Source organism: Mytilus edulis, chromosome 8 (genome assembly GCF_963676685.1).
Source record: "Mytilus edulis chromosome 8, xbMytEdul2.2, whole genome shotgun sequence".
Classification (NCBI taxonomy): Eukaryota; Metazoa; Mollusca; class Bivalvia; order Mytilida; family Mytilidae; genus Mytilus; species Mytilus edulis.
The window spans coordinates 71409338-71422782 of record NC_092351.1 but is presented as its reverse complement, the minus strand read 5'-3'; the positions used below and the strand labels follow the sequence as shown (position 1 = coordinate 71422782).

General features: G+C 31.8%; 1 protein-coding gene across 1 annotated transcript in view; it reads left to right on the top strand.

The window, feature by feature from the left end:
* The first annotated feature begins 2339 nt into the window (after window positions 1-2339).
* LOC139486202 (uncharacterized) overlaps window positions 2340-13445 on the top strand; it is a 34912-nt gene continuing 23806 nt past the window's right edge. The window contains exons 1-3 of the mRNA XM_071270992.1: window positions 2340-2416; window positions 4714-5044; window positions 8611-8942. Coding sequence (XP_071127093.1) covers window positions 4812-5044; window positions 8611-8942 — 565 coding nt within the window. The 5' untranslated portion in view covers window positions 2340-2416; window positions 4714-4811. The remainder of the gene's footprint in view (window positions 2417-4713; window positions 5045-8610; window positions 8943-13445) is intronic.

The following is a 13445-nucleotide window of genomic DNA, read 5'->3' as shown; positions in this document are numbered from 1 at the left end:
TTTCTGTGCAACATCTGATGTACATCTTTCTAATTACCAAAGGTCTAAATAATCCGATAGGAATGGAAACAACGGAGAAAAGAATTTATTCAAATAATGAAAATGGCACAATTTTTGTAAAACAGTCACAACACTTACAAGCCAAGCTTGTTTCATACAGCTCAGATGACATAAACTAGAGGTATTTGAATATCTAAATATTATCTACACGATTGACATCATAACAATTGGTGATTGACTTTAAAGTCATAATAATTTTTTATAACAAAATGGATAGTTTTCATTATACAACTTATGTACATATACTTTTTTCTGAGGAAAATTCTTTTATTTGTCTACATTTAGAAGAAGTTTATTTATTCCTAATTGCTTGCTTCCAGGAAACAATTCGCCGACATATTTTCCGTATGCATAGTGACCTGGCGTAACCCTCCTCGTAAAAATCCGGCGATCGCAATACGCATGGATCTTTCATTAAAATAAACAATTATCTGATTGTACAAAAAGTCATGTAAAACACGTGCTCAATGCACATGCTTTTTGCTATTTGTCTACTCTAAGGTGACAATCGGTAAACTTCGACTTTAAAAACGGTATTTAATGAACAGCCATATTTGTTAAATCATAACAGACAGAGAGAAAAAAAAATTGACGATTATACGATATATTTGCGTAAAAAATGACAAAATCGTGCACAGAGTTCTAAGTTAATGATATATACAGGCATTGGTTCAAGAATTGGATAAACATTATTTTTCACCACTCACTGGTTTCATATGACTTTAAGATACAATAACAATAAAATCAAAAGTTATTTATACAGGTCTACTTACATTCGTTTTTACAATACATGTATGCTTAAGTTTTCGATACCTGTTTTCGTAGTCAGAATATCAGACTTTGTGTGTCAGTTTGTGACAAAAAGAAGACGCATTGTACAATCATTTGTGTATCACAATATGCATATGTAACTTGCCTAGATACATACATATCATCGAATGATTTAAAAATTCTGATAAGAGTTGAAAAGTTTACGAATGGATTGAGGGTCTGATATCACATTTATCGTCCTTTGATATCGTTGTCTTTAGAATATAGTCACCAGTGTGAACAGTGTATAACGCATTTTTTTCATGAACTTTACAAATTTATTTCATTATATTACGGGGATGAAAATGCATGAGCTGTCAAACTAAATTTAAGAGACCATATCAGGCTCCTGACTTGGGACAGGCGCATAGAAAATACGGCGGATTAAAAAATGTTTTTACGCGCACAACCCTTCCAATTAAGAATGTTTTCTGTTCATATTATATTATATTTAACCTGTGTTATCAATTAGTATTTAAGATATATGCTTTTGGTTCTGATACATCTATCAGCGTGGCTTAAGATAATAAAATAAGTTTATTTTATCCCAGTCTTATTTTGCTGATCACGAATCCTTTAATTGGAATGATAATATCGCTACCTTTATCGTATATTTATATACTGCAATAGGGATTGGTACATCGTGCAATACGGAATGATGTTTTTTGCATGGATAATTGTGCATCGTTTATAATTGGACTTATTATTAGGGTTTACACTAAGGAAACGACATATAAAGAAACAAAACATGTTTTCATATTCGATTTTAAACAATTGTAGTTATAATATAACCGAAAAGGAAAATTCTTGTTGGAACTAAGACAATAACAATCAAAACCAAGAAGTATCCAAAGACTCACAAAAACAAAGGACATTTACATCAACAGTTAGAAATAATAAATAAGAAACAACACGAACTCCACTAAAAACCATTTCTGACTCATTCACGTGAGTAAAAATCAAACGGAAATTTGTACTGCTGTTCTTCACACAAATGTCACAGTAAGCCCTTTAACACAATGTCTTAGTTTGGTTGAAACTGTACGTTTACGTTTTAGAGAGCTATTGCTCTCAAAAGACCCTTTTCAACGATTTGAATTCATAAACAGATGAGGTAAGATGACGAAAAGATGAAAGCTTATGAAATTACTCTTTTTAAAGTTTTTGCTACGGTGCAAGAAGAGCATATACGACTCTTGTGAGCTTCTAGTTATTATTTCAATATACAAAAAAGGAAAAAAAAGTGCCCGTCAAGGTCCTCATTATCAATAAAAATTCAGGCCTTTAAAGTCTTTTTAATCAATAATCTTAATACTTGTTGATCAACTGTAGTCGATCTTATCTCTAAAGAATGCATTATAACCACTATTTTAAAATGGTTTATATTTTATATTCCTGATATTGTTCATGTTGTAAGAGTTAGATAATTTGTTCATATAAAAGGAAAAAAAATCAAATCCTGACAAAAAAAAAAAAAACGGAATACAGCTTTACATATTTGTTGTCGAAGTGATTTGATATTGCAGATTTGACAAACTAGCTACAGGTACGTGACAATTTTATACTACTAATTTTCGCTTGCAGGGAAAAAAATTATATCCATGTTTAGTGCCTCATAATCAAAAATTCCAAACTTAGGAATTTCCTTGAATAAGATTATGTCTACATTGACCTTTGATAGTTCATATACACTATGTTTGTTGTATATCGTATCGAGCAGGGTTGATAAAACACCAAGAATGGATAACTTATCAGTAACATTTGAATTCGTTCTTACTATGAACGAGTTTTCTAATTTCTAGACTTATATATATATGCAAGTAATCAATAGCGTTAGATGGAATTCCAAGGAATTCCATAACGAGATATTTTATATGTGCAGGCGGTGTCGTCTTATAAAATGAAAGAATCACAGAACTAAAGATTTGGTATCAAATAATTGTAGAAAAAATCGGGTTTAGGCAAATTCATTGCATTTTAAGACTCGCCTCGAACAAAATCGTTACAGAATGTGTGACACAAGGAATACAAGCAGGCTGCTGCGCACGGAAGCGAAAACTATTTGTACAAAGAATTTTGTTTCAGATGGTCTAATATCGTTAATGTAATAGTATTCGTAGATGATTTTGTCATAAGTTACTGGAGCGGTAATCTGTCTGAGTCATTAGTCGGCGTCACAAGTTATTGATAATACTTACTTTAAGTTAATGATAAGGTGGTGTTCTATATATATATACAATGCCAACTAGAACGCCCACTAAAAGCACATTAGAACCATCTTATTCTTGTTTATCGTACCATGAGAACAAATCGTTCCTCGAAGATCGTGAAATCGTTATTTGGTTTTTTTTAAATCCCTACCACCAAATTATTAAAACCTTTAAGACGATGTCTACCTGTTGATACTTTTTATAATGTTTTTCTTGTTATCTTATATTAATACGGATCTTGTCTATATACCAGCTTTGATTATTTGGAATATCTACTAATTTTCACTTGTTCGTACTACATTTGTATGAACATCAAGATTATTCTCCTTAAATCTGCACAGGGAAGTTTTAGCTAGCTCTAATTGTATAATTTTATTGTTTATATTCACCCCAATTTGTATCTAGTGTTAAATTATGTATGTACATGACATAACTTTCTTGTAATTCCGAATTATTGGAAGAATTTTATACACATAAGTAGTATACCTAACACGACAAAGTTATTTTTCATTTCCCTGTAGATATTATAAAAACCGGTTTTTTTTTCAAAAGTGATTATTTTCGAAGGGTTGAATATTTCGCGGTGGTGTTTTGCCATGGCTTTGTTTGGACTTTTTTGTTTGCATTTTGGCCTTGTATGTTTGTCCCTAATATTTTATTAACTGTACATTTGCATTCAGGTATCGCAGATCAAATTTATTCGTTCATAGTGTGGTAATTTACGTTTTTTGATTGAGTTAAGCCTTCCAATTGATATTTTATCGTATGGTTTTCTATGTCGTGATGTTATGCTATTGTTTCAGAAAAAATGAGAAGGTTTGGTATCTTGGTCTTGGAAGGAGTACGGTAAGGTCCTAAAATGGCCTCCTGTTTTAGCGTAAATTTCAATTTAGGATTTAGTGACCAATATCACAAGAAATTATAGCTAATACAATGACGAGATAGGAAATAAGCCAATTCGATTTGTTGAAAATTTACGTTCCTGCTTTTTATGATGACGTCACAAGTTGTACGCATATTGATTTTCCACGAAAAAATCAATAAGAATGGCTAAATTTCCATAGATTATTGGACAAGAAACATAGAGCGCATACGCCGACAACAAAGTTCTTTAAACATAATGGTTGTGAAGATATTTCGCATGTCTTATTTGAATATCTAGTTTGTCGACGCCTGCGCTCTATGTTTCCTGGTCCTGAATATGGTTGAAATTCAGCTGATTTTGTAAAATTTTACCAAAATCTCATATTTTGACATTTTTGGGATGTACAAATCAACGTGCTAGAATTAAACTTTGACAAAAAAAGTTCCATTTAAGTTTCTCACACGTCTTAATGTCAACTTGAAACATTTTTCGTCTCGTAACATTGAACTTTATAATCGGGGCCAAATATGACCCTTACTGAACTTACTCCTTTGTAATGTTCTTTTTTCTATTTATAGTTTGGATACGTATTCTTGAAGTTTTATGGCAATATTTATATTTTTGGTAACATGTTCATTAAAACTTCAAAAATCTGTTACAAATTCAGAATAAACTCACGCAATAAAGATGATTTATGAGATATGCAAAGACAAAGTCTTGAATTAAATGCCAAATTTGATATTTAAAATGTTTCTGTTTCCATATTAGATGGAGAAGAACCAAGGTAAATTGAAACATACTTTAAATGAGGATGATAACAGCGAAGTATATCATATATATGATAATCTAATCAACAGGATGATCCAATGTATTCAAAGAAATTAAAACTTCTCTCTAAATGCCAGAAACTTGTTGGAAATGATAGACAAGGAAGACCACCATTGAACATTGCTATTATTGGACAAACTGGTTGCGGAAAGTCATCGTTTCTTAACACGGTTTTTGCCAGTTTAAATACAGATTGTTGGCGGGATATAGCTAGATCAGGATTTTTTAAGATAGAAGGTTCTCAACTACATTGCACAGAGCGGTTTAGAAGGTTAGTGAAATTAAAGGATGTTTATGAATAAACAATGGGCAATGCTCAGGCATTTAATCATTTATAAATCATAAAAATGACATCCAGTTTGCATTCATTTAATATTAAAAGTGGTATTGAAATCATGTATGAAAATCTTGAACTCAATATACACTTCTTCATATTGCTTTTATTCAATGCAAAAGGTGAACTTGCTATTCCAAAGCGTTGCTTTTCATCAAATGTCCAGTATTACTTGCTTGATACTGCTGTTGGTGAACAATCCGAACTCAAGTAACTAGTCGTCAATGATCAATACTTTTATTTGGGCAATATTGAATATGAAATATGTTGATTGTAAATTTTAAGTAAGAATCTTTTTAAAACTTAGTTTGCAATACTCAGTCAAAAATGTAAATTGACACGACGCGGTCTTTTTTTTATTGTTTTTCTTATCATTGTATGCTACTTTATATGTTGCCTCGTAGCGTTTTGATACGATAGTATACCATATGATATACTCAATACAAAACCTCATGATAGGAGGTAGGTGGCTTGGAAATATTTTCAGGGATATAATATATTTGATGAAAACAAAGGTTTAATTTTATTTCATATTCACTTTTTGAGCCGTTTTTGCACCATTTTTGGAATATTGGATCTTGCTCTTCAACTTTGTACATGTTTGGCTTTATCAATATTTCGATTTGAGCGTCACTGATGAGTCTTATGTAGACGAAACGCTCGTCTGGCGTACTAAATTATAATCCTGGTACTTTTGATAACTATTTAAACCACTGGGTCGATGCCACTGCTGGTGGACGTTTCGTCCCCGAGGGTATCACCAGCCCAGTAGTCAACATTTCGGTGTTGACATGAAGATCAATAATGTGGTCATTTTTATAAATTTCCTGTTTACAAAACTTTGAATTTTTCGAAAAACTAAGGATTTTCTTATTCAAGGCATTTGATAAAATTTACTGTTTGCAATAGCATTAATTGTTCTAAATAATAAGGATCTCTTATCCCAAGCATAAAAACTTAGCCGTATTTGACACAATCTTTTTCAACTTTTGATCTTCAGTGCTGTACAACGTTGTACTTTTTTTCGCTTTCGATCTTTTATATCTGGACGTCACTGGGGAGTCTTGTGTGGACGAGGCGCGTTTTTGACGTATTAAATTTTAAACCTGATGCTTTTTGTTATTCATTAATCATGTGTTTCTTTGTCTAATACGTTTTCCTATTTATTTGTATTATAGTCCTGTAATATTATGTTGTCATTTCTATGTTATATTTAACAATGCCATTAAAGTGCGAGGTTTGGCCTGCCACAAAACCAGGTTCAACCCACCATTTTTTCCTTTAAAAATGTCCTGTACCAAGTCAGGAATATGGCCATTGGTATATTATAGTTCGTTTCTGTGTGTGTTACAATTTAACGTTGCGTCGTTTGTTTTCTCTTATTTTTGAGTGTAAATTGACATTGCGATAAGACGTGTCACGGTACTTGTCTATCCCAAATTCATGTATTTGGTTTTGATGTTATATTTGTTATTCTCGTTGGATTTTGTCTGATGCTTGGTCTGTTTCTGTGTGTGTTAGTTACATTGTAGTGTTGTGTCGTTGTTCACCTCTTATATTTATGCGTTTCTCTCAGTTTTAGTTTGTTACCCCGATTTTGTTTTTTGTCCATGGATTTATGAGTTTGAACAGCGGTATACTACTGTTGCCTTTATAGATTACCTTAGCCGTATTTGGCACAACTTTTTGGAACTTTTGGTCTTCCACGCTCTTCCACTTTGTACTTGTTTGGATTTATAACTGTTTTGATCTGAGCGTAGACGAAACGCGCGTCTGGCGTATTAAATTTTAATCCTGGTAACTTTGATAACTATTTGATATAGAAAATATATGCAAATTTATGTTAAACTTCAGTATCCTGAATGAGGGTTGCTCTAACAATCTGCATATCTTAAATTCGAAAATGAGTACATGTATTGTTCTGAAAATAGCAATTGAAATGATCATAAAGATTTTATACCTTACTACACGATATGACAGCTATATATTGTTGAAATTTGTATTGATACATGTGTTACTTGCATCTACGTCATTGGACATCTAGGTCATAGTAAGAAATTCTTACATATTTTTATGACATTATGTTGGGTTCTCAAACTCTTATTCCTCGATAATTCACAACAGCAACGATTTCATATTAATATCGTTTTAATATTCAAAAAAGTAAACTTATACATGAAAGACTACTTGTGATAGAAACTCACCGAATTTGCCGAGTATTTAATAAAATGAGTCATTCATATTAAAAGATGAATATGGAAGCTTCTTTATATGTCGCATTTAACAATATTCCAACACACATTTAGTTATTATTATTCTTCCTTGTGTTTCAATAATTCGTTGACCATTACGGAATATCTGTTTCACAGATGACGACGGATATGTTCAAATAGTCGTTACTATAATTCTGCTATCTATTTCCAGAAATGTGACATACCGAATAAAATTTATCACCGGGTTTGTAATTTCCTAAGCAGATGGAGTAGATCTGATTATCCTTCCTGGACAAATGAGATGAATCTTAGTTGTTTTGTTTGAGTTCGTGATTCTATATAAGTGTCTATAAGTTTTTATGTTGTGTTTTTTTTATACTTTTGTTTGTCTTTTGATCTTTTTTTTTTGTTCTGGTGTTGTCAGTTTATATTCAATTTTCCGTTTGAAAGTCACTTGGGTATCTTTGTTCTCTCTTTTGCACGTTTTGCACGAATAACTGATGTTATTACGTTTTGATTTTTGAATTTGAACGTGTATAATAAAGACATCCAACATAAACTCAATCATGATCACTGAAGAAGTTGAGATATTTAAGCGTTATACTCTTATTCTAAACCGAAAGTTGTTCTCCATGGCACTCTTTTTTTTCAATTGGTCGAGGTTTAAAAAGGGAGAGATCAATTGCTAAAAATAGCACAATACAATTAATTGTTTTCTGCATATCCGAGGACCTTAAAAGTATTTGATTTGTCTTAGCCATATCGTTAAAAGAACTTTATGTTGTTGGCAGTTGTTAGTGGTGACTATTACAATTACACCCTCTTTAATTGTTGAACACAAAGTTTCTCACGAGTTATTGTGTTGTTTGAAAACTGTTTGGTAAATCCATAATTTAACACCGCCAAATGTTCATCCATGCGAGTGTATGGATAAGACATTATACTAGGACATCACTAGCCTTCTGTAACATTTAAAAGCCTGATATTTTCATTAGTAATTTTATTAAAATCCCCAAATTTACCTTTTATCTCAAGAGTGATTTCTCTCATCAAACACACTTACACTAATAAGAAGAAAGAGAGTTGAGTGCCTGTAAAGTTTTCTCAACATTTTGTTACTACTGATTAAATTCGAATAAGTGAAGATTTCAATAAACTCTTCATCAAAATTATTCGGGAACGTTGACTTTAGTTTAAGTGAATAACAGTAGACTAACATCAATCTATAAAGCTGCAACGATAGAGAACGAACAAGAAATACACATAATATCTAAAATTGTATTTTAATAGCTTTTCAAAGAAAGACTATTACCGAGCTAAGAATGACAAAGGTGTCCTGATGCCGACGTTTTTGGACATGACTGGTTTTCCTGATGAAAATACTAAAACTGTTTTGGACCTGTTGGAGATAATATTTTCTGGTCGAATCAATGAAAATCAGAAACTGGCTGATATCGAGGAAGGAGTCAAGTCCATTTCCGCAGAAGCTGTGAACTATTATAATAAAGAGGTCAGTCATTTACCGGTCGATCGAATCATTGTTGTTTCTACACTAGATCCTGACTCGCCACTTCCTAGATACCTTTTATCTGCCATTTCTGAAGCGGCCAAAAAAGTCAGAGGTAAGTAAAGACAGTTTACCGCTGTTGAAAAGTCATATTTCGATTTAACAAAAACAAATTAGGGTACCAAATTAAAACCGAGTGAACCACATCAACAAATTGTAAGCTTCTTTATGAATGGTGACAATGACTGCATCGGCAGTAACCATGCACATGCAGATGCATCTGCTCTGCACAAATTCGATAGACAGTTTGATATCATAACTTTTATAGTGGAGCGGCGAATTTTGAAAAAAAGTCGCTTAGTTACCGAGTGTGAATTAGTAAGTATCTCATGCAATTTTAATGGTTTAAATTGTATTTCGATTATTCAGCTTTAGACAAATCTGTGTCGTAAATATCAAGTGTGGTACAAATGACGTTGAAAACAGTCGTAAATGACGTTATCCAACCTACAAATAAACTCATCATAGATACCAGGACTAAATTTTTAATATACGCCAGACGCACGTTTCGTCTACAAAAGACTCATCAGTGACGCTCGAATCCAAAAAAGTTAAAAAGGCCAAATAAAGTACGAACGTATACCCCACTGCTGATTCGGTAGACAGATCTCAACGCCTTCTAAAAAATATTTGAGGACGAAATTGGTAAATAAAGTTACTCTTGAACCTCATACACTATAGGGCATTTTGTAAGTCGTCCTGTGTGTAAAGTTCAATGCAACTTAAGGTGGTACCCAACACTTTAACTAAAATTAATTTGGCTCGTTTAATTTTCCCAAAATTTTTACAAAGTATTTACTTTAACCCTTTGACAAAAATATAAAAATTTGAAAAAATTTGAACCAACCGTTTTATCAGGAAAATTACACAGGTTATATAGCAGTTTGACAAACACTTATTTTGATCATTGAGAAGCTTAATTTTCTCTTAACAACACAACGTAATTAAAACGTTTAGCTGATTTTACAGAGTTATCTACCTGTAGTGTTAGGTACCACCTTAAAATGGTAAAAATTGCACCGAAAGTTAAATTCGTCAGAAGATAAATATTTGGCTAAATATCTGCTTTTTATCAAGATTTCGAGTCCTAATATTTGTTACACATTAAGCGACACTGTTGTGGTTTCTAGTTATACGCGATTAAAATAAGGTCATTTGGAGTCATTATGAAGCTGATTTCTGTTTCTTTGTAGATTTTTTTATGTTGTTTATCGTTTATGTTGAATTAAACCAAGAAAGTGAATGTTATTGTAGGGTTCTTTTGCTTTGCATGTGTCATTGATTTGTTTTGTATTCAGGAAAATGAACAAATTTACTGTCTCGTTAAAATTGACTCTACCCGATGCCGAGAAAAGGCGAATTGTAGTTGGTGTTGACAAATGCATTATCTACGATTCTGGTTTTGAAGAAATATTAATTATATCAACAGAATCTTGACGAAAAAAGTTTGATTATTGCGGCAGCAAAAGAGACGTGATGGCTTGTTGTTTTTTGAATTCTGTAATGGTATAGGAACTGTACCAACCGATTTAGGTTCATAGGTCGTTAAATAAAAGCTGCACAAATTTGCATAGTTTGAAATCAGTAGCACATTCTTTGGCTGAAAAGAAAAACGTATAAATTCTTGTTGATCAAATCCTTTGCTGTCTGTATATAATGTTCATCTTCTCACTTCATCAAAGCGTGTCATTTGCAATTAACTATCTTATAAAAGGTGATAACATGACATACCATTGTATTTGTTTAAAGATTAGCAAAATTAAAGATGCTGCTGCTAAAAATGGATAATTATTTAGCATGTTTCTCTATTGTTATAAAAATTCATAATATCTACTAAAATTATTAGATTTAGCTAACAAAGTCCTTATATTTCAATAAGGTAACTTTATTTGTTAGTGGAAAATTGTTTTAATGTTAATTAGGCTTAAATTAAAAATTGTTTGCTTTCCCCTCTCTGTGATTAAGATAACTCTGGTCAATTTTCCTAACATTCAATCATTATGGGAAGATGATATATATCTGTTTTTATGTATAGTCTTTTTCAGAAAAGTTATAATTGTTTTGGGTAGGTCCCAATTACAATTTTACACTCTAGCATTCGGCATCAGTTAGAAGCTTCTGGAATAAAGTGGAGGCTATGGTGTACTGTTTTGTGTTTGTGCGTATGTGGTTTTGTGTTAGGCGTTATTACACTTCTTTTATGTATTTGTCTTAATGGATCGAGTAACGCAGATAAGATGCATCAGCTTTCTGCTTCATTTGAGTTCTGGAATAATCGTATACACCATATCGATTTTAGAAACAAACTCCTTTATGAGTACAAGGAAGAATGCTGTTGGACATTTTTTTTTATGCATACCACAACTTGAAACAGAGTATTCTTGACAGCACAATTAATGTTTTTCACCGGAATATTGTACCTCAAGCTTCCGCGCCTCATACAAAATGTACTTCGGTCAACGCTTTTCCACGCAAATGAAGATTCAAAAGGAAGCATTCAATTCATAAATAAATGAAATTTTTATTCTGAAACGAGTGCCTGTGATCTGTGATTTAGAGCAGTTTGTCTCATCGCTCTAAGAAAGTTAGTGATGATGAAGGTAGATTTGACCTTGCTTATTTTTGACGTATAAACACGGTAGGAATACTTACAGATAACAAAAACATATTTATAAGATAACCAAATAATAATTTATATTGGTATACATTAATTTTAAACATTTCAAAACAAATAAAAGAAATTATAGATATACATAAATGTCTTTGATAAACTAATGAAAAATACGAGTATCTAGTACATCACAGATTTTGTAACGATTTTAAATTCATTAAAAAAAAACTAAGATGAAATTATAAACCTGTTCAAGGTAGACAATCAGCATATTGACTTTTTGAAATTGAACATAGACTCATATACTCGAATTATTTAGCGGCAAATTTGTGCGCCACCTTCAAGGTAGATTCTAAATTATCAATATAACCACAAGTTGTTAATCTATAGATACTGACGACTAATGAATGCTAACCACAGTAAAGAATATTTGTTTGAAATTTTTACTCAGAAAAATGCTCGAACTACTTGACTTTCAAAGCTCATAATCAACGTGTTTACACACTGATATAATATGGTTGTTAAACATTACAAACCTGTAATCGTATAAGACACTATACACATCGTGTGCTTGCTTTAACTTATCCAAAAATATATATTTATTTCAAACCTAAATATTTCGACATGTTGTTTACATTTTATAAATTTTTGAATTATATTAGTGTCACAAATTCCGGTTAAGTTTTGTCTAAATACCAATATCCTGATATCGTCAGGTAAATATGCTAGATAAATAACGATAGGAAATGAAAAATCATCTATTTTACCATAAATTTTAGTATTAAGCTTTCCGTTAATGATGAATATATCAAGATCGAGGAAAGGGCAGTGGTCATTGATAGTATAAGCTTTATTTTAAGTTCAACAGGATAATTTTTTTTAGTATACATATTGAAGTCGTCATTTTTGAGAGCCAATATATCATCCAACTATCTAAAAGTATTATTAAATTTTTATATCAAATGTTGTTTCGATTGGTCTTTGCTGATTTTAGTCTTAAATTTTAACTCATAGCAATACAAAAAACAGGTCCGCAATAAGTGGTGCACAGTTAATCCCCATTGGAATTCCGATAACCCAAAGCGAACAAAAATGATATCTAGTAAAAATTCAAGGGCAGATATAGTATCAAAGCATGTCCAAGTGACATATAGTTCTTTTGTCTATTGTTACTAAAAATGACCTAAAAGAGTTTGAACATATATAAAGGCAACAGTATGCTCCCATTCTGTTTTTTTAAATGCCCATTTAATTAGGCGTGTGAATTTTTTTCTTAATGAGAATGTGAGGCAATGTGGTATGTAGGGTAGAAAAATCAAAACTTTGAACAGACTCAAAATCACCAATATAAGCATGCAATTTATCAAGTACTTCCAACGAGTTTTTGACACTCCAAAAGTAATTAATTCCACTATTTTTAAAAGCCTTATTTGAACAATTTATTATCAGGTTTTTGATTGTACCAAGTGTACTGGTAAGAAGAATAGACAATTCAGAAGTGGAATAATGGCTTGAAGACGAAATAAATCTATAATTGTAAGGTGTTGTTTTGTGTAGCTTCGGAAGCCAATACATCGTTGGGACTTCATTGTATTTGGTTCGTCTTGTAAAGAGGTAGCTTAAAGTTTATGTTTGTTACAGATGTCGTTTTCTGAAAATGGAGTCAGTTGGAATGTTGGTGAATTTGTGATTTCTTTTTTCAGAACCTCAATGTAAAATTTACGTCAAACAATAATAATATTATTAGCAGCTTTATCGGCCGGGGCAAAAACAAATTCCTCGGCTAGTTCTTTTAGTGTATGTTTGATACGAGAAATAGGTTAATTTTGGTTGTTGTTAAGAGTAAACTGTTCTTTAAAATGTTGGATACGTATATCAACTATTTTCATTACATTGTACTGATTAAAAATAGAGTCAAAAGATTTTTTGTCAACTTTTTCCCGTTTT